This window comes from Acanthisitta chloris, unplaced genomic scaffold (assembly GCF_000695815.1).
Source record: "Acanthisitta chloris isolate BGI_N310 unplaced genomic scaffold, ASM69581v1 scaffold32173, whole genome shotgun sequence".
Classification (NCBI taxonomy): Eukaryota; Metazoa; Chordata; class Aves; order Passeriformes; family Acanthisittidae; genus Acanthisitta; species Acanthisitta chloris.
Genome location: NW_008663819.1, coordinates 34008 through 53369, shown reverse-complemented (window position 1 = coordinate 53369; position 19362 = coordinate 34008). Strand labels below are relative to the sequence as shown.

Genomic DNA, 19362 nt, shown 5'->3' with positions numbered 1-19362 from the left:
AGCAGTGCTATGATTTTAGTATTTGTGAAGACATTTTAAGTTATGACCAGTGCAGCTGTCAGTGTCTAAGTGGCGTCACACCTTCAATCTCAAAATTTCTCTTCGCACAACATATGCTTTACCTTCTGTTTTCTTCCATTTTTTAAAATACCAGAGAGAGCAGTTAGCCTACCTACAAACTCTTTAACTGGTTTGTCATTTGAAAGGACCGGGAATGACTGTAATAAGCAGGGACTTTGCTTAATGTTTTTACAATGCAACTATCACTTGGCTTTGTTCTCACATCAGGGTGACAAGTTCTTCATTTTTTCCTCCCGCAGCCTCCCAACTTACAGGCAAATTAAATGGATTCTTTCTAATATTCTGTGACTTTCCCCTCTCTATTTTCAAGCAGAAACATGAAAGGAGTATGGAAAACTGAGTTGCAAGTACTGAAAAAAAACCAACACCAAATCTGTGATATTAAAATATAGTTGTGTAAAATAGAAAACATATTAACATCATATTTTGGGACTATCTGTTATCAATTCCCTCATGTAAAGATATACAAATTGAGAGGGATATTCTGAGAGAGAGCTCAAAATGCTGGAATAAACCATCAGTTCTGCTTGACGGTAGAAAATAAATTAGCATTAAATAGGCCTGGTTATTATTCCAATTTTTCCACACCCATGGTAACTCAGGGACAAAGTCTACAAAGTGCCCAAGAGAAAGTGCTATTTTTCTTGCATCTGAGTGGCAAGAGTTTTTCAGTCTTGATGTTGCCTTTTGCTCTTTACAGTATATACATATATATATATAATATATAGTATAAAAAAGAAACTGTGTACTTCAAACAGTGTTTGCACTAGGAGATGTCTAAACATAAGGCTCAGAGGCTGAGTCCAGACTGGAGGTCCCAGGAGTATGTCTGAGCTCTTGAGGCCAGGAATGAATGCCTATCATGTCTTGGTTCCCTGCCAAAGTGAAACCCAAATGCACATCAGCCTTCCTCTGAAAGCTTTCCTCGGCAGTAGGCTCAGAAGGTAGATGGCACAGTGGACATGTCCTTGGTTTTGATAACTGGGACACACCATAATATTCATGTGGTGCTTAGTTTAGTTCTCACCACTGAAATATGCAAAAGGACTTGAATCCCACTCCCCCACTGCAAAAGAAAATGATGGGAACTGAAGGTACTAAACCTAACTCATGAGTGATATTAAAAACATGAGAGCTATGGTCTCAAAAGAGTGCATGAATTCTTGGACTCATTAGCTTAAGTAGAAGCTGAAGTAACATGTAAGGAATAAGCCATTTTGATGACTTACCCACAACAATCTGTCTCTCACCACACAAGTCTGACTAGATCACATTTTCTGTAAACACTTACCTCCTTTCAGAGATGTTGTAAATTTGTAATGGAAAAGAACACACCAGGAAACGGTCCCTTAGTGAGTTTGCACAACAGCAAGATGTCTCAGCATTTGCACTGACCCCACTACATCTTTTTCATGAGGCTCTGAACACACCAAAGAAGTGCAAGAAATTAAAATTGTTGTTCTGCACCCAGGCACTGACCTAGAGAGTCATCTGAATAGACCATGGGAAGTGAACTGCATTCCCCAGAGGGCTGAGAGGTTCCAGTACTAGGAAGTCTCAAGCACACACAGACTGCAGGTTGTGTCAGCACTGGAGAGCTGAGTCTCCAGAATATGGTGATGGGATAGTACTGACAGTAAGTCAAATCTGTCTGCCGTGCCATTTCCAGTGCAACTGATATTTGCCATGATGGCAGATGCCAAGGTTAACTGGAATAGCTGTACATTTCTTTACATGTATTTCTTGTGTGACAGCAGGTGGGATTAGCAGTATGATTATTCATCCAATCCTTCTGCTGTCTTAGGTTTACATCAGTTTGCTATCAAAATATGCCTGAGACTATTTTCCATGCATTAGAGAGAAACGCACAATCAAATGTGAATACAAGTTGGTAGGGGCAGCATGCTGATTAGATGGCCAAATCCAGTGTGTACTGACAGATGCAGTACAGTATTAAAGCTCTGCCTGTACTGCTTAATGCACAGCTTACTGCATAAAAAATAGCTTGTTTCTACCTTTGATACGTTGCAACCTCTTTCGGACTTGAAAATATTTTCCCCTTCTTATCTTCCCTTTAAGATATGTACAACATTGCCTACACATCAGATTCTGACTGCCTGAAAGAAGGATCATAGAGAAATCTCAGCTGAGACATGCTAGTGATGAGGGACCACGACTTCAAGTACAGACAGCTATTAGAGTCGTGCACAAATGTTATCCTTGCTCTCGATCGGAAGCACAGAGCAATGCACCACAGGGGACTGGTGCACTGTAAGGCAATAGCATAGCTAGAGGTATTCTGCCAGGGAGTTCTGTTCCCCATCTCTATTAATAGCAACTATTATATAGGAGTATATAGTGGTAAATCACTCCTCAGAAGTAACATAAATGCTTGAGCAAACACACATCATACATCCTTCAGGTGTGTTTGTGTTTGTTGATACACATTGCCATGACCAATAAAGCAGGATATATTTGAAATTTCAACTGTGGTGCTGTGCAACACGCAGCTTCAGACCTCATTGGAAGTGGAAATGACTGGTGCAAATAGAGGAACATAGAGTATATTTAGGTGATGATCTGGGAAAGCTCAGAACTGTCTGTTTCAAAGGTGTAAGTGACAGACTGCACTGGGCAGTAAGAGGTGTACAACTAGGACTGTATTTCTGCCAGAAGACAATTTCTGCCAGGAAGATATTTGAAAGGAGAAATACATGACAAAGAAAAATTTATGATTAATGTTGCAGTGGAGATTAACATGGAACCAAATGGACACAGCACTCTCTTTTTCTCAATATCCAGTGGATATAGCATTGTCAAATATACAATGAAGAAGTCTTCCATTGATTCTCTTACTAGATGCCAATTTACCAAATCCTTGTGAGTTCTAGCTTTGAGGGTTATTCTTAACACAAACGATGCAGATAGCAAACTTTGCACTGGATTCTTGGGTCTGGACAAATTTTTTTTCAGTGAACATAACTATTTGTGAAAGAGTGGCTGACATTTCAACTACCGGGGCCTTTGTTTACAGGCCAAGTCCAAAGTACTAACTGAAGTTACAGCCCCATAAAGGTCTATTGACACAAATCAATAAATAAAAATAAGTTGCCTGGACCAGATTCAATTCCCCAAAGAGTATGAAAAACCTCAGATCATGAAATTAAAATGGTGAGGTGTGAGCTAGTGTTTCAGTTCACCTTGGTACTAGATCTGTGGAAGGTAGAAAATGTGATGCTAATAACTATTAAGGGGCTTGAAGGGAGATTTGAAGAACTACTGAGTCTGATTTCCATGCCTGGCAAACTGGTAGACATCTGGCTACATGCAATAGTGAAGATTCAGTACAGCTTTTGGAGAAACAAGGCATGTCTCATGTATCTATGAAAGTTCTTTGGAGGAGTCAGAGAGCACAAGGTAAATGGCAATTCAATAAATCATTGTATTTATCTTTCTGAAAAGCTTTTGACAATGTCCTTACTGAACGCTTTTAAAGCAACCAAATTGTTATTAAGGGAGATGATTCTCTTGGGAATGGACAAATGGTTAAAGGAGGGAAAATAAAAAGGAGGAATGACCAGTTTTCACAATGGTGAAATGCACTGTCCAGGAAGATCATAAGGAGCCTCTGAAGAGAATATAAAGTAAAATAGGAAAGTTTTCTAGTAAAATAGATTTCAGAATGGCTTGGACTAAAACTGAATATGAAGGAGTACATCGTGGCATTGTTCTAGTGGACAGTACAAGAGATAGTGGAATTCAGCATTAACAAAAGAAAGGAATAATTGTCTGGTGGAAGGAGATTTTGGGTTCCCCTTTTAGAATTCCTAAACTGCTGTTACATCCCTGTAATACTGAGCTATTTGGGACATTTCTATTAAAAAGTCTGTTTAATGCTATATGGTAATCAAAATGGCAAATAAAATTATCAGGAATTATTAGGAAAAGAAAAGAACATCATTATGCCAATGTATAAAACTACTTTGTTTGTCCTGTCTCAAAAACATTACATCAGAACTAGGCAAGGTACAATAAAGGAGAAGATGTATAATCAGATAAAATGTATACATCAGTATAAAGGAGATATGAAGTACAGCCTTCAAAGAGCCCAAACAGAGTGGGCCACGTCAGCTTTAAAAAATGATAACCATAGGGAGATATAAATAGAAATATATAAAATAAGTGATATGGAAAAGGTAAATATAAAACGATTATCCACTATTTTTCCTTAAGCAAGAACTAGGGAATCACAATGCCCAGGGGACAAACATAAAACACATTAATTTTTTTTTCATTTAAATATTTTAATGTAGAGTAAGTTTAGGGTTGTTTTGCATTACACTTGGATGTGTGTGCTCTTATGCTGATAAATTACCTTTTATCATGGAGACTTCCACATACACAAGCACACTGATAGCAACTCAGCTCAAATAATAGGTATATAAGCTTTGCTCATTGTCTTCCTAATCTGTCTTATCTCAGGTTACTGCCTTGTGTAAGTGTAGGTTGATGGAGTCTTCATATGTAAATTAAAATACACAGCACATTGTCTACTGTGGCTTTGTACAGTATATATACAACCACACAGTGAATCTGATGTTAGAGAGTACTGTTGCTGTCTGCCAAAAGGAACAATTTCTGCCAAATTTCTCAGAGATGGTCATTTTGTGAAGCTGATACTTTGCTTCTAGCACAAGATTAGGGTCCTGACATATTTTATTCAGTTAACCCAACAGTAAAAAGGTTCTTCATTTGCAATTACTTCTTCAAGCCCCACAAAACAACATTCTAGAGTGTTTATTAAAATTGGAGAGCTAGTTCTGCACTGCCTAGGGAAGAAAGTTATTGCTTTTTGCATGAGGACATGGTTATGCAGTGAATTTCTAAATCTCATTTCTCTCTTGTGTAACTGGATTACAGCGGAAAATATTAGCATGAGTAATTTATTTGCTAAAGTGCAACTCCCTTATTTTGAGCCTTCAGACAATAAAATAGATTTTGGTCCAAAATAATAATTGGTGAAGTCTATGGCTAAAACCCAGCCAATTCATTTGATTTATGCTTATTATTTATCTGAAGGTGAATATTGACCCCAGGCAAAAACCCTCACTAATTTTCATTCAGCCGCTAGGTTAAAACTAAGATCTCAGAGGCAGAACCATGCAAAAAAAAAGATATTAAATATAAGATAAATGTTTCAAGAACACAATAGCATGTTGACCTACCCCAGAGCATCAGGAGCAGAGGTAGCAGAGAGGATTAGAGGAATAGCAGCATATCCGTGACATTCTTCTAACTGGAGCTGATTCAGCAAACCACATTTAGGAATTAATCTTTGGATTCTTTCACATTAGAAGAAAACTGGTACAGCTATTCATGATAGCTGTTCTATTTCCATATTCTATTAAGAGGATAGAGAGTACAGAGACACACTCTGCTATGGATATGCAAATAGGCTGGCATCATCCTAGAAAAATAATTAAAGTAATCTTTAATCAAATAATTAAGCATACCACAAATTGGACCTAAAAAGATCCACTTCCAATAAAGAGATGCAGTGTAAGGAGAGTGTATTAAAGCAGGGTCAATAACTAAAGTAGGATGAATAATTCAAGTAGGAAAATTCTAAAATCATGTAAATCTGGTAACTGCTATTTTCTTACATTTGTTTCTCTTTTCACACCTCTGAACCTGCCACACACTGTAGTTTCCTGAAAATAGATTTTGTAATGGCAAATTAGTGAACTTCTGTTACACTACTATTTTATTACATCATTCCTTTTTATGGTGAAGATACCATGAAACGTTTTTAAAGTTGAGACGTCAAAATAAGGAACTACCCAGTTTTATTTTGACATTAGGATTTCATCAAACTAATGCTCCTCTGAGTGATATCCCAGGGAAAACATTACCCTGCACTAACCTAATCCCTTTTGGAAAAGATCTTTAAGGCCATGGAGCCCAAACATTGCCCTGGCACTGCCCAGTCCACCACTGAACATTAAAGTGTCACATCTGAACTTTATAAAATACTTGCAGGGATGATCACTCCACCACTTCCCTGGGCAGCATGTTCCAGTGCCTGATGATCCTTTTGGTGCAGAAAGCTTTCCTAATATCCAATCTAAACCTCTCCTAGTGCAACTTGAGACCATTTCTTGTCCTATCTTCTCCTATCACAGAGAAGATACTGACACATTTCACCACCACCACCATTTGAGCAAGGAAACAATTCACGTTTGCTCTAGAAGCTGAGTCAAATTCTTTTGTTTCACCTAGGCTTGGTTTTATATCAAACCATATTTTCCAATTATTTTGAATTTTTTGATACTTTTTGTAAAGCACCTGATATAATCCATACTGTGTATATGATATCTAAACATTTGTAGTACCTGATGTAGTTAGTATTCAGCTTGTCTTTGTTTTATTGTGCATTTCTCCCTTGACACAATTTTTAAACTTCCTTTCATAGAACTTCTCTGTCTCTATTTTCTATTTTGTTCTGTAACATAACACTGTGTTTCTCACAGGGAAGCTTACCCTGTTAGGATGGCTGTAGTGAAAACTTATGTCTAGGACACATTTGTGTTACAGCTCTGCTCATCCTGTTTTTAAATATGTGCAGCTTCAGTTAAGTTCGGACAGGAACTTTAACTCCAGTGCTTCAGTCTCAGCTTTCTGGCAGGCCCTTTCCCAGTGGATATCAGGAATGGGACTGTGGGTGAGATCTCACAGTATCTAACTAAGTCTGCTGTTATTCATAAATCTCACATTAGGTAGGTTCACCTGACTCGCGTAAGAAATTTCCAAGTGTCTTTAAAGTGAAGGGACATCAGCAAAGGAGGTGCTCTAATGGCAGTACTTGTCAGCTAGTAGCCAGTTAGTATGGTGTTGCTCCATGCATGAGTTTTATCATAAGATGGAGATAAAAAATCTGTTACTGCCTATACATTACTAATTGCTGCTAGGTAAAAATATTGCTTTTGATTCCAGCAGCTGCAGATTTAAAGGCAGCCACAATGACATTAAGCATGACAGCTATTCAGCCAGATAGGAACACATCTTCATGAATAAGGTGCCCAGAATTTGTTCTAGTCTATTGTTTTCCCTGTGCTTATTTCAAATACTCTCCCTTTTTCCTCCTGCCTGACAGCAGTGACTTCAGTAGCTAAATAAGCAACATGTTCTGAATAATGAAAAGGCAAAAGAGATTAACTCTAGGTTGTCTTTGCCTGCTGAAATATTTTGTCAAGTCCCATTTCAAGGAGTCTTTGTTAATCTTCTTAACGTTATGACTTTGAAGGAATACTTTCCTCTTGCATAAGCTGAAAATGCTACTGATAATTGCAAAGGAAGGTTTAAGAACAGCATTCAGGTCATGACCAGTCTCAGATATATCTTTGGAGGAGTATGAGGTAGAAACTTGCAGTTTTCCCTGAGTTACATTGCCAGCAGTTAGTGAATTGGAAGGATTTAGGATCCAGTTAAAGCAAATAGCTTTGAAACTGCTTTAAAGAATTTCTCAATGACTGTTTTCAACTTACCATATTTCTTATATTTTTCCTGCATAGTAAATTAAATGCTGAAGATTATATATATTTTATAATTTTTTAAGAAAGTTGTCCTATAAAGATTTTCAAGTACTCACAATCTCTGTAAACAGATTTACTTTTTTTGGTGAATATTGAAGAAATATTGAATCTCATGTTTCTGAAGCAAATGATTTTTTCAGGAGTCTTCCTGCTAAGTTTGAGCAGAGAAGCCTCATTTATACATCAAATTCAGTTCAGGTAAGTGGCTGTGATTGTGTTGATGTCCAGTACATTGTCAAATCCTGCAACATCTTCGAGTAGGTGGCATTGTAGGATGACACCTGAAAAAACTCTCCATCATACCTATCCTGAGTTGCAGTCTCTTCTTAGAAATGGTATTGACGAATAAGTGGAAGGAACAAACTATACTAAGATTCCAGAGGAATGAAGAGACAGCTGCTTTCTATGCTATTTTCTCTATTTGACAAAAATAAAGTGACCCCATTCCTACAGTAAATTTTATATAGATTGCTTTGCTCCCTGCTTAGTCATTCTGCCTGTAAGTTTTTGAATAGCCAAACAGGATATAAAAAGAAATAACTCCAGATCACTTACCACACACTATAGTGTTAATAGAAACTATCTTGTCAGATCACCATCTGGTGAAGGTGGGCAAGGTAAGCATTTCTAAAGGATTACATTTGGTTATTCCTATAGAAACATAGGAAACCTCTATATATGCTCATTTTCTTCAAAATGAGTTTTTTTCCAAGTTAGCAGGGACATTGAACAAATTGTTGATATCAAGGTGGAGTTTTTCATCTATACAACGATTCCTATATGCAAATTTTAATAATCAATGATGAAGCACAACGAATTTGATAAACATTTTACTATAAAAGGGACAACATGTACAACAACTTAGAATTTATTTAAAGCCAAAAAGGGCAAGAAAATCTTTCTTCTAACCCTGTTCAGGCAGTTCATGTGATTTCGTTAAAGAGGAAAAAAAGTATGCCACAAAGAAGGCAATAGAATAAAGACAAACTTTCTAAATGAAAAGTGAAAACCTGATAGGATCAGGCTCTGCAGGGACCAGTTTGGGAGCTCCAGAGGTTGCGGGTGACCCTGGCACGGAGCGACCCGCAAAGGACTTCTCGCACTGCCACCTAGCGGTGGGCGAAGCACCCACACCTCGGCGTTCTGGGGTGGGAACAGGCTCGGGCACCCTCATTAGTAAAACATTGAGCATCACAGACCACGATATGGGAATTCAAATCCCGTAACAGGTATTAGAACAATAAGATTACACTGATGGACGTATTTGTGGCAGTTGCACCTTAGGTGGTAACTGTACTGAGGTTTGCCAGACAATGTGAAGTCACCCAGATTTGCTCTACAGTAAATTGCTTAGAGGCTGGTTCTTTATTCAGTGCTTACCGGCTCAGACTACCACTTAGGGAATCATAGCATCATCAAGGCTGGAGGAGACCTCTAAGATCATCAAGTCCAACCATTAACCTGTCACAGCTGTAACCCCTAAACCATATCCTCCAGTGCCAGATCCAGATGCCTCTTAAACACTTCCAGGGATGGTGACTCCACCACCTCCCTGGGCACCCTATTCCAGTGCCTGACCACCTTCACAGTGAAAACATTTTTCCTAACATCTAATCTGACTCCTCCCTGTCTCAGCTTACAGCCGTTCCCTCTAGTCCTCTCACTGCAGCCATGGCAGGAGAGACCATCCCTCACCTCTCTACCCCCCACCTCTGAAGTGCTCATTGGTCCATGTTTCTGTTAAATGTTTAAAATACTTAACAATTATCTAACTCAAATTAAACTATGCTTTCAAACATGCTATGTCGTGGGAGAACTGTATTAGCCAGCTCATGCATTATGCTCCACAAACTACCAGCTCACTCTCACAAAAGATACACCATTAGTGCATCTTATTTTTACTTCTAAAACAATGCTCTCAGACATTCTCAGACAACAAAAAGATTTAACACTGAGATTACCGGGCGAAAGCTTTAGGAAATGCATATACTCCGCTTCTGCTCGTACTAAAAAGAATGATGGCAACAAAAAGAGAGTGTAAACAAATAATAAAATACAGATACTTTCACTGCTTAGGAATGACTTGGGCAATGGCAGACAAAACCAAAATAACCTTTCAAAAAAGTTAATGTTTACCCATTTAAGTAGTTGGCAATATGAAAGAGTCATCTCTTTGGGCTGCAGAGTTACCATTCTTTTGAGAGAGAACACAGACTATCAAGAGTTTAGTAGCTTTTTGAAGATTTAATTCCTGCAACTTGTTTCAGCTAACAGGAAGTGTGACATACTTGCAAGACATTCTGTAGTAATGAGGAGCTGTAAGTTGCAAAAATATTTTTAAATATCAATTTGAAAGTGTTTAATTTAAACAGTTTATATATTAAAGTGCAATTCTTTATGTAAGAATGCTAAAAATACATAGAATTGTAACAGTGCAGCTTCTATTTACTATTTATCTTAGGAGTTAAACTTTTTCTTAATTTGCTTGAGAAACAGCTTTGTTCCTCCAACAAAGACCACTATTCCTGGCATTTCAGAATTAAGGGATGCAAAACATGCATAGTGATTAGCATGGTCTTTGTGCTGCTCTTGCTTTGAGGCCACATACTGTTACTCAGGAGTACAAGATCAGGAGGTACATTGCCACAGAACTACACAGAGTGCAGCTGTGCACACTGTTTGGTGCCTGCACCACTCGAAGCCACGTGTTACCCTCAATATGTGAGATGTGCTTCAGCACTACAAAGCCACAAGGTTCACAATGACAGGAATCTTCACTGAGGCAGAGGAAATGGGGCTGCTATTCAAAAGCTAGTCAGCAAAAGTGAAGTCAGTGGCATGGGCTGGAATTAAAAAAAGATAAGGTTGTATTGCAGGGCTGTCAAAAAACTCATTTCCCTACTGGGAGGGATGAATCAGTGGATTTCACAGCAAGTGCCCACAAGTTCATTCCTATATAACATAGCAGCAAGGTCATGTTCTGTTCCTACAATAGATAAAAAGGCATTGATTTATATCAACAGCTTAACTGGAATCTGAAGTACTGTCCAAAATTTGCAGACAGCAAGAGAGAGCTGAAAATCTACTTCAAGCATTTTGTGATGGATGTTTTAAGAACTAGACTGATATGAGCACATATTTTTATATAAAAACCATTTTCTCCATCATTACTTACCTGAAATCCAGTCACTGCAGGGAGTTTGCTGCTGCAATATGTTCACACATTTTCCACTCTTAGAATTGTAGATTCTTGATAAAGTCTTACCTTTGTTATCGCCTTCCCCTTACCTTTATTATAAAATTATTACGAGTAAAGGTAACCATTATCGTGTCAGATGGAGGAAGTGTTCTGTAGCTAGCAGTTATCCTTTAGAGATCAATTGTGATCCCAGTTTAAGACTCCCAAGTCAATTCCTAAGGACGACAGTGTACAGACAGACATGGCTAATGGGACTGGGAAATAAACGACTTAGGTAGGAAGGAAAAAAAAAAGGCAGTTCCCTCACAGCCAGTCCCATGGTCTCCTGCACTAAGAGCCATGGTGGGTTCAATCCAGGGAGTAGAACAGCTGCTGTCATGAAGCTGGGGCAGGAACATGAGAGAACAGGCATGATGTCTACAAAGCTGCCACTCCAACAGGCCTTTTATAAGTAAGACTGTAATACTACATAATTTTGATTTAAAACTGGTGCTTACCAACAACATTAAGAATTATAGTGAGAACTGGACAGAATGACTCAATGGCATCAGCCGCTTCAAGGTGAGCTACCGTGAAAGCTTCAGTAGACATTAAAACAGTATTTCTAAACAAGAGGAATGAGTGTTAAGCTTAACTGCAGACCAGTTTAAATCTCCATACAAAATACAAAATAAAATTTGGTAACAGTTTGCCTGCAGGATGTCTGGAGTCAGTTTTCTGTATACACCGAAGTTCTCCAAACTCTTCCAATTAGTTCTTTGCAGAACAAAAACGATAATTCATTCAAGAATCTCTACTGACAGTACACATCTCCCATCCAGGATTTAAGGAGGTTATCAACACTAGCAGAGCCCTGAGGATGACTCAGGGTGGCAGCCCCAAGACTGTGGTGGCTGTCCCAACCCTGGCAGTGTTCAAGGCCAGGCTGGATGAGGCCTTGAGCAACCTGGTCTGGTGAGGAGGTATCCCTGCCTGTGGCAAGGGGGGATGGGACTAGATGATCTGTAAGGTCCATTCCAACCCCTAAATTCTATGACTTTGTGATTCTATGAATTAAGCCTTTTTTTTTTTTGTTTTTTACTCTGAGTCTTTTCATACCTATGTTTAGTAGAACTTGTTCAAGCTTAGTTTAACTTTGTCCTTCCAAACATTAATAAACTAACTCTCCCTCTGCATTTTTTTCAATAGCTAAACTCATTTCAGAGTGGCACGGTACTATCACTCAGTAATGTCAAGTTCACAACCAAGCACACCCGTCTCTTCTGAACTGTCCACAGATGATGCTTATTACTGCAAAACTGCCATGAAGTAGAAATCTATTCAGTTATAATGAAGTGCTAGGAAGTGATACCATGAATTTCAACATCTGTACTGAGAAGGGCTGGTTTGGGCTGTTGCTTTGGGTTTGGTTTGTGTTTGTTTTTTCTCAAAAGCAGCAAGTAGTAGCTTGTGCAGTAATAAAGACAGGCATTTGATATTGCTATTTATTTCTTTTTAAAAATTAGACAATTCTCAGTGTAATATTCCAGCAACATGCTACTAAGCGCTCTATACACTCTTTTCTTCAGAATAATTCTAACTAGGTCTTGGCAAGGATAAACCAAGTATGAATTACTTTAACAGTACCAACGAGAATTACACCAGTGGAGAACTCCTCCCCCGAATCTGACATTCTATGTGTGAAATTGCACCACTCATATTTAATACTGTGTTGTCTTAAATAACCCTTAAAATACAAATATTTAGTTTCTCTACTAGAAACATTGTGTGTATATTTTTCCATCTTATTCAGAATAAGAAAATGAAAGTTTCCATGGGCATTAATGGGAGTTTCAACGAGGGTTTCAGGCTTTAAAATGGTGCCTGAACCAGTTCTTCCACAGAGTCCTTAACTAAAATCTACACACTTTCAATAACTATTTTTGGCAGTGCAAGTTGTGTCCTCCCAAAAAGTTTTAATGAAAACCATTTTAATTAAAACTAGTTTGACAGTCCGAATATGAGATGTCAAACTACAGGATACTAAATAATTTTTGAGATTTGTCTGTATATCTATAAATGAAACTTCCCTCAAACATCCCATGGAACAGAAACAATCGTGGTAGCAATTAAAAGACTTTCAGTTGTCAGATTCAAGGTCACTAGTTAAATTATTCAGACATTTTTATTTCTAGCAGAGACAATCTCTTATAGGCATGTATGATTTTGTATGTTGTTTCCTAAACTGTTTAGAAGCACACTCTTATATTCTCTATTTTACAGTGTTGTGCTTTTTTGCTTATTCATCTGTACCAGTTTTTAGCTGAAAATTATTGTTCAATTTGTACAAATCACCCATTATTTAAACTGTATAATTACATTTCATGTAATCTCACAATTTCATTGGGTAATTAAGTGATTCTCTACAGCTTTTTTATCAAAAAAAAAAAAGCAATATACAATTAATGAATCCCTGTAGGAATTTTTCCCCCTCAAAAGCACTGACATTACATATTTAAATACATTGAACCAAATCCTTGGGCATGTCTGATGAGTTGTGCAGAAACCAGACATGCATGCAAAATGGCTCAAAGCTCACCTGTCACAAAGGACTGGATCCTATTGCAGGGCTATATCCTCATCACAGAGAGAGGAAAAAGAAAGTGTGAATGTCTAAATTACATGAGCTGTACAGATACAGGGGACCTTCACGCAGAAGGAAAGCCCAGTAGTATATGCTCTCTTAACTTAAATTCTCCAGCATTTACTGTGGTATTTTAGAACTGCATATGGAAAGGGTACATGGAACTCTATAGCACCAGAGGATTAGTCTCAAAATCCTCTCTGGGCAAATTACACTGAATTTAGGGCCAGTTTAGGGCTGGTATTTTAATTTTCAATAGCTATACTATTCTAGAGGATCTAGCCCATACCATCATAGTGCAAATGCAAGCTCTGGTATAGATACCTTCTGGTAACAAACAACATAACTTTAACAAACAGAGATACATTTTGTTAGTGAGCATAGTACACGTACTCTGTTCTGCACCCAGGCACCATCTTCCATTGCTGAGCTATCCACTTTTCAGAACCCATTTCAAAAATAACCTTTCCTTAGATACTATTAAAAGTAAATGATATGGGTTTTTTTCTTCAGTAAATTAATAAAGTACAGTATCAACTGATTCTTCCAAAGTCATTTCAGTTTTAAATGGGCTGGAAAAACTTACAAAGATTAATGATAATTTCAGAATAGTACCTAGTTCACAAACATTTTGTTTGTAATGAGAAAATTTTGTCTGTGACCGAAAAAATAACATCTTCCAGCGATTTACAGACAGTATTTTAGATGCCACCATCACCTGAAGTTCTGATGATAATGCCTTGCACTGACAAAACACTGTCCTACTGATGATCAACATTCATCTTCTTTATGTGATGAAGCAGGGCATCTTTTTCTGCTTGGATCTCAGCAAGAGCCATTTTGGCTTTGGCTAGTTCCTGTTTGAGACATTCATTTTCTTCAATAAGCTGAAATGATCAGGTTAGAAAGGAAAGCTATTAGTGTTCCTGCAAACTGACAACTTTTTTCATTACAGTAACTTTTAAAATACCATATGCTCACATTCATTGCTGGGCACAGTTTTGTTGGGGCTGAGTCAATTGCAACGGATTCCCAGTCAATGAGTGTAGAACACAGGGAGAGTTGGTGCAACTAGGTTGAGAGGCAGGACAGCCAGTGTTTTAGCTCTGCTGTTTTCATTCTGGAGTGGAGTGGAAATGACCCCAGGTTCTGAGCTCTAGGAACAGGTTCTTACCCATTGGAAAAAAACAACCAAATTGCTGTATGGGTTCTGTCATTACCAATTCAAAATCCAGGTATGACTGATAGAGCAGTAACATTACGGCTAAACTGCCTAGCCCCTTGTCTTCGGCAGTTGTATTGTACAGGGACCAGGGAGATGGGGAGAAAACAATTCCCTTCTAAAACTCCGACGTAATGGAGACAGATCAACGTGCACTGTGTTCCCACCCTATTTAAAAAGGGGTATTTAATTTATTTTGTATGCCAAAGTACTGAAACGTACTTTAACATCCATGATATTTTCCATCTCAAACAGATTTCTAAACTGAAGTAACCCCCAAGCCCATCCCCAGATAATCTGACAATTATGATGATTAATGATTGTAACAGGATTTGGAGGGGGCAAGGGGAACTGAAAATCAATTCTTAATACCTCATTTTTAAGGAAGTCAGCTGAATCCCTGCTTGACTTAAGTCTGGGAATTTCACACGTAGTCTGCGTGGCTTGGTCCTGTGTTTTACATCCAACAGGTCCCACTGCTTGTTGCAATGCACTACTTGAATTCTTCATCTTTGATACATCATTTACTTTTGGATTGTCTATATCACAGAAAGATATTTAAGAGTAGGAGTTTTGTCTCTTTTTTTTCAAGGCCGATTCTTACCAGTACAAAATCAAAACCACCTAAAGAAATATACTCTGAATATTAAGTACATTTTTGATATTTGTACCACACAAAGAACATATTTTCCTCTAAAAATCAACTTTAAGAATGAAAAAATAAACTCATATAACCTTTTAGAGGAAAAAAGGAAAGGAGGCATGAGAAGAAGCAATATGTAAGTTCCAGCCAGAAGAAAATAACCACGTTTTTATACTGAGCAATATTATGACCACAGAATATGCACTCTGCATAATCAGAAGTTTGAGAACTATCAATATCACTATTAATATACTGTGCTCTGGTCTCTCTGAAGGCTGCATTTACATTTGAAGACACAGTGAGATAAACATGCAGGATCAAGTTTTTAAATTAGAAAATAAATTACTTGGCATTGAAGAAACTTTCCAGCACTTGTAACTGAAATCCACTATAATATCTGTTAAAATATACTGCTGTACACCAAGGGGAAAAATGAGGGCCATGGTTCTCAGTAGTCTACAAAATACTCTGTGGTAGTCTTTTTTAAAAACCATTTCCTTCTAAACAAGAGTTTTCTGTTCATTACCTCCTCCTGTCACCACAGATACATGAGGACTCAGAAAATTTAGCACTGCAGACACATATCACTGCAGTGCAGATAGCATTTAACCTGTGCCTTTGAAGTCACTGGACCTGAGCAGTCCAAGACAAGAACAGGGATGAAAGCACTTGAGTAAAAAAGGGAAAACTATCAGCTGAAAGAGAACTGAAAAGGGTGTATTTTCTCACTGAAATTCCAATGTTTAGTATAAAAAGATGACCAGAATGCACTGAACATCTTCGTACACTCAAACAATATATTAGATAACGTGGAGAAACTAAAATACAAGCAAATCATGCCACAGCATACCTCTGACAAGTCTGGTCCCTCTCCGTTATACCTTCCCATCAGGTAGATGAAGGGGGCATTAGGAGCACCCTGCTGCCTCCTCTTCCTCAAGCCATACAATGCATTGCATATGGCTGGATTAACATATCTGGGACCTGGATGAAAGGGTGGATGCATCCTTTGCTTTTTTCTGAACCCCACCAAACTGAAGGGTGAGTGACTGACACACTGATGGGCAAAGCTGTTTTTCAGAGGAACCTGGACAAGCAGAAGAGATGGATCGACTGGAGCCTCATGAAGCTCAGCTGCAGCCAGTCGGAAGTCCTGCAGCTGGGAGTCAATAACCTCTTGCTCTGCTGCAGGTTGGGGACCAATTGGACAGAAAACAACACTGCAGGCCTTGGTCAACAAGAATTGTCATAAGTCAGCAGTGAGCTCTGACAGCAAAAACCAGGGACTTACAGGCTGCACTAGCAAGGGTACATCTAGCAAGATGAGGGAAGTTATTATTCCCCAATACTTGGCACCAATGAGACCACACCCAGAATACTGGATTCAGTTTTGGATTCCCTAATGTGAGAAAGCTACCGACAACAGACAACCACCAACATAATTGTGGCCAGGAGCACACGATGTACAAATGAGGGGCTCAGCAAGATGCACTCATCAAGTCTGGAGAAGGCTGTGTGATGATCTTAATGCCACCTTTGTCTGCCTAGTGGAAAGCTATGGAGAAGATGGACCAGATATCCAAGCACTCAAGCACCTCTGTCTTGACATGACAGGACAGAAGGCAATGGACACAAGCTACAACAAAGTAAATTTTAATTACACATTACCAAAAAAAAATAAAAAAGAACCATAAGGGTGGTCAAACACTGGGACAGATTATTTATGACAGGTTGTGGTATCGTCTTTTTGATGCTCAAAACTTGCCTGGACATGGCATTGAGCAACTTGATCTCATCTGCCCCTGCTTTGAGGTAGGAGTAGGACCAGACAACCTCTAGAAGTTTCTTCCAACCTACATTATGATTCTCTGACATATCTGTGAAAGACATCAGTAAAGTTCCAGCTTTTTACGGATTGCCTTGTTATTTAGTATTTGCCCATACATGTGAAAAAAACTTTCAGTGCATATATGCTTCATGAAAAGTACCAAGTTAAACCACTGTTCTAAATACAAGTCACGGTGCAATCCCACCATGAGCTGTCAGGACAGCACCAGGACATACAGAATTGGAAACTGTTACTTGTACTTCTCAAATAGTCTTTTGTTTTATAGTAGTATCTGTTACTACCTCTAACACAAAACCACAAAGACAGTAACCACCTTGGTAATCTGTAAAGTAGGGCAATTTTTTGGTTTGGTTTGTAGCTAAAGAAACCTTAAACTTCCCATGATGAAGTCATATGCATATTTTTATTTCTCTCTGGTTGATTCAGCTGTGGGTTGTTATCACAACCAATACACTATTCAAAAAGGTAAATTTTCTCCTATGTGACCCCACTTAGAATTAAGGTAGAGTTACACAAATTATCATTGGTTATCTTTTCATTATTAGCCACATGGCTGCACAGAGGAAAAAACCAATAAGATTATAAATTTCAGATATCAAGGTACAGGAACATACAAACCTCTAATGAGAAAAGTGCCATCATCATTTCTTTCTATCCAGAGTATGTCAATATGCAGCTTTATGGGTACCAGTTCAGATGCCTTGAGATTTTCACGTGGGCTGTCATCCTAAAAAAATACATGTATTCAAAAATGAGTTTACCAGAAAATCAAAATAGCTAATTAGGATGTTCACTTAAGCATAAGTGGATTTAATGAAACTTGGAAGGGAATATTTCAGAGCAGAATTTTCTAATGGGATCTCCACTAAACTTTGGCTCCATTTTTTTCCCCCAGGGATCATATTAAAGGCTCAAATTTATCTCTGGAGTAAGTCTGCTGAACTCAATATATAGTCTAAGTCTAATACTTCAAAGTATTTTTAAAGGCATCTCAATAAGATTATATCCCAACTCAAGACATTCTTTAGCTCAGGAGCTCTCAGAGTCAGAGATAAGAAACCTGAACTATATAGTATCTGATTTTCCCTTGAACTATTTAAAGACTGAATGGGTGCAGTCTTGAGCAGATTTTGTCTTTTCAGAATTTAGTTTGGGATGACAACAGCTGCAGTTTAGTTATATTACTGCATTCAGCAGAAGAGAAACTTCACAAATTACTTCATTGGGGGTCTCCCCAGGAAGTCTTTATAGTTCATTATCCCTGTCAAGCAGAATAACACAGCCACTATAATCAGAAACTGTACGCATCAGCATTAAACACGTACCAAGAAAGCTGTTGAGATAGAACTGCCAAAGTTTCTTGAAACAGCATTGAGATTGCAGTAGAAAATGCAAACAATAAAATAATCTTTCTTAAATTCTTTCCCTGCCATAAAACACACTGCCTCAAGTCTCATGCAGAAGAACATACTGCACAGAATAGGCAATGCAGCATACATTTGAACCATATCCTCTCACTCTTTATTACCCAACAGCTCTATAGAAAGGAATTGTCTGTATGTCAAATTTGCAGTTTGTCAACTATTATGAGTAAGTTCACCACGACTTGTGTGTATTGCTGAGTGAGCACTTCAGTGCTTTTGCTGCCAAGCGGATTCTTGTTGCCAGTTTATTAATGTACATCCCCCACCTCAAGCAGCTGTTTTTTGAAGAATATTTTGCTTAAGTCTGCCTTCTTGACAATAAACCAGCACAATCCTGGTTTTTAATGTAAATGACTATATGTAAAGAACAGATCCACAGCTTTTACAGAAAGTGCTTGTGCTAATCCTGTAGTAGAAAACAGCTCTAAAAGAGTGCCTAAGGATCCCCAAGGGATGGAAAAACTGCATCACAGAGGGAAGGTACTGATGCACTTCGAGTAGAGCACCAGAGAGATAACAACTGACCTTCCAGTCAAGCATGATCTTACCAGAATCAAGGCCTTAGTCTTAGATGTAACACTGGAGCTGCTCTTCCAGTCCTCACTTTGTTCGAAGTTTCTATCTGTGATTATTATTTTCCCAAGCAATGTTATAACTATTTTTACATTTACACTCCCCCAAAAAACGTGTCCTTATCACAGACTCATAGAATCAACCAGGTTGGAAAAG

The 19362-nt window shown here is 38.2% G+C and overlaps 1 protein-coding gene across 1 annotated transcript in view; it reads right to left on the bottom strand.

Moving 5' to 3' along the window:
• Window positions 1-14043: 14043 nt before the first annotated feature.
• The window catches only part of UHRF1BP1L (UHRF1 binding protein 1-like), a 38476-nt gene continuing 33157 nt past the window's right edge, over window positions 14044-19362 (bottom strand). The window contains exons 19-21 of the mRNA XM_009071109.1: window positions 17828-17936; window positions 15090-15256; window positions 14044-14382 (exon numbers count right to left, since the gene is read on the bottom strand). Of these exons, the coding sequence (XP_009069357.1) occupies window positions 14257-14382; window positions 15090-15256; window positions 17828-17936 (402 nt within the window). The 3' untranslated portion in view covers window positions 14044-14256. The remainder of the gene's footprint in view (window positions 14383-15089; window positions 15257-17827; window positions 17937-19362) is intronic.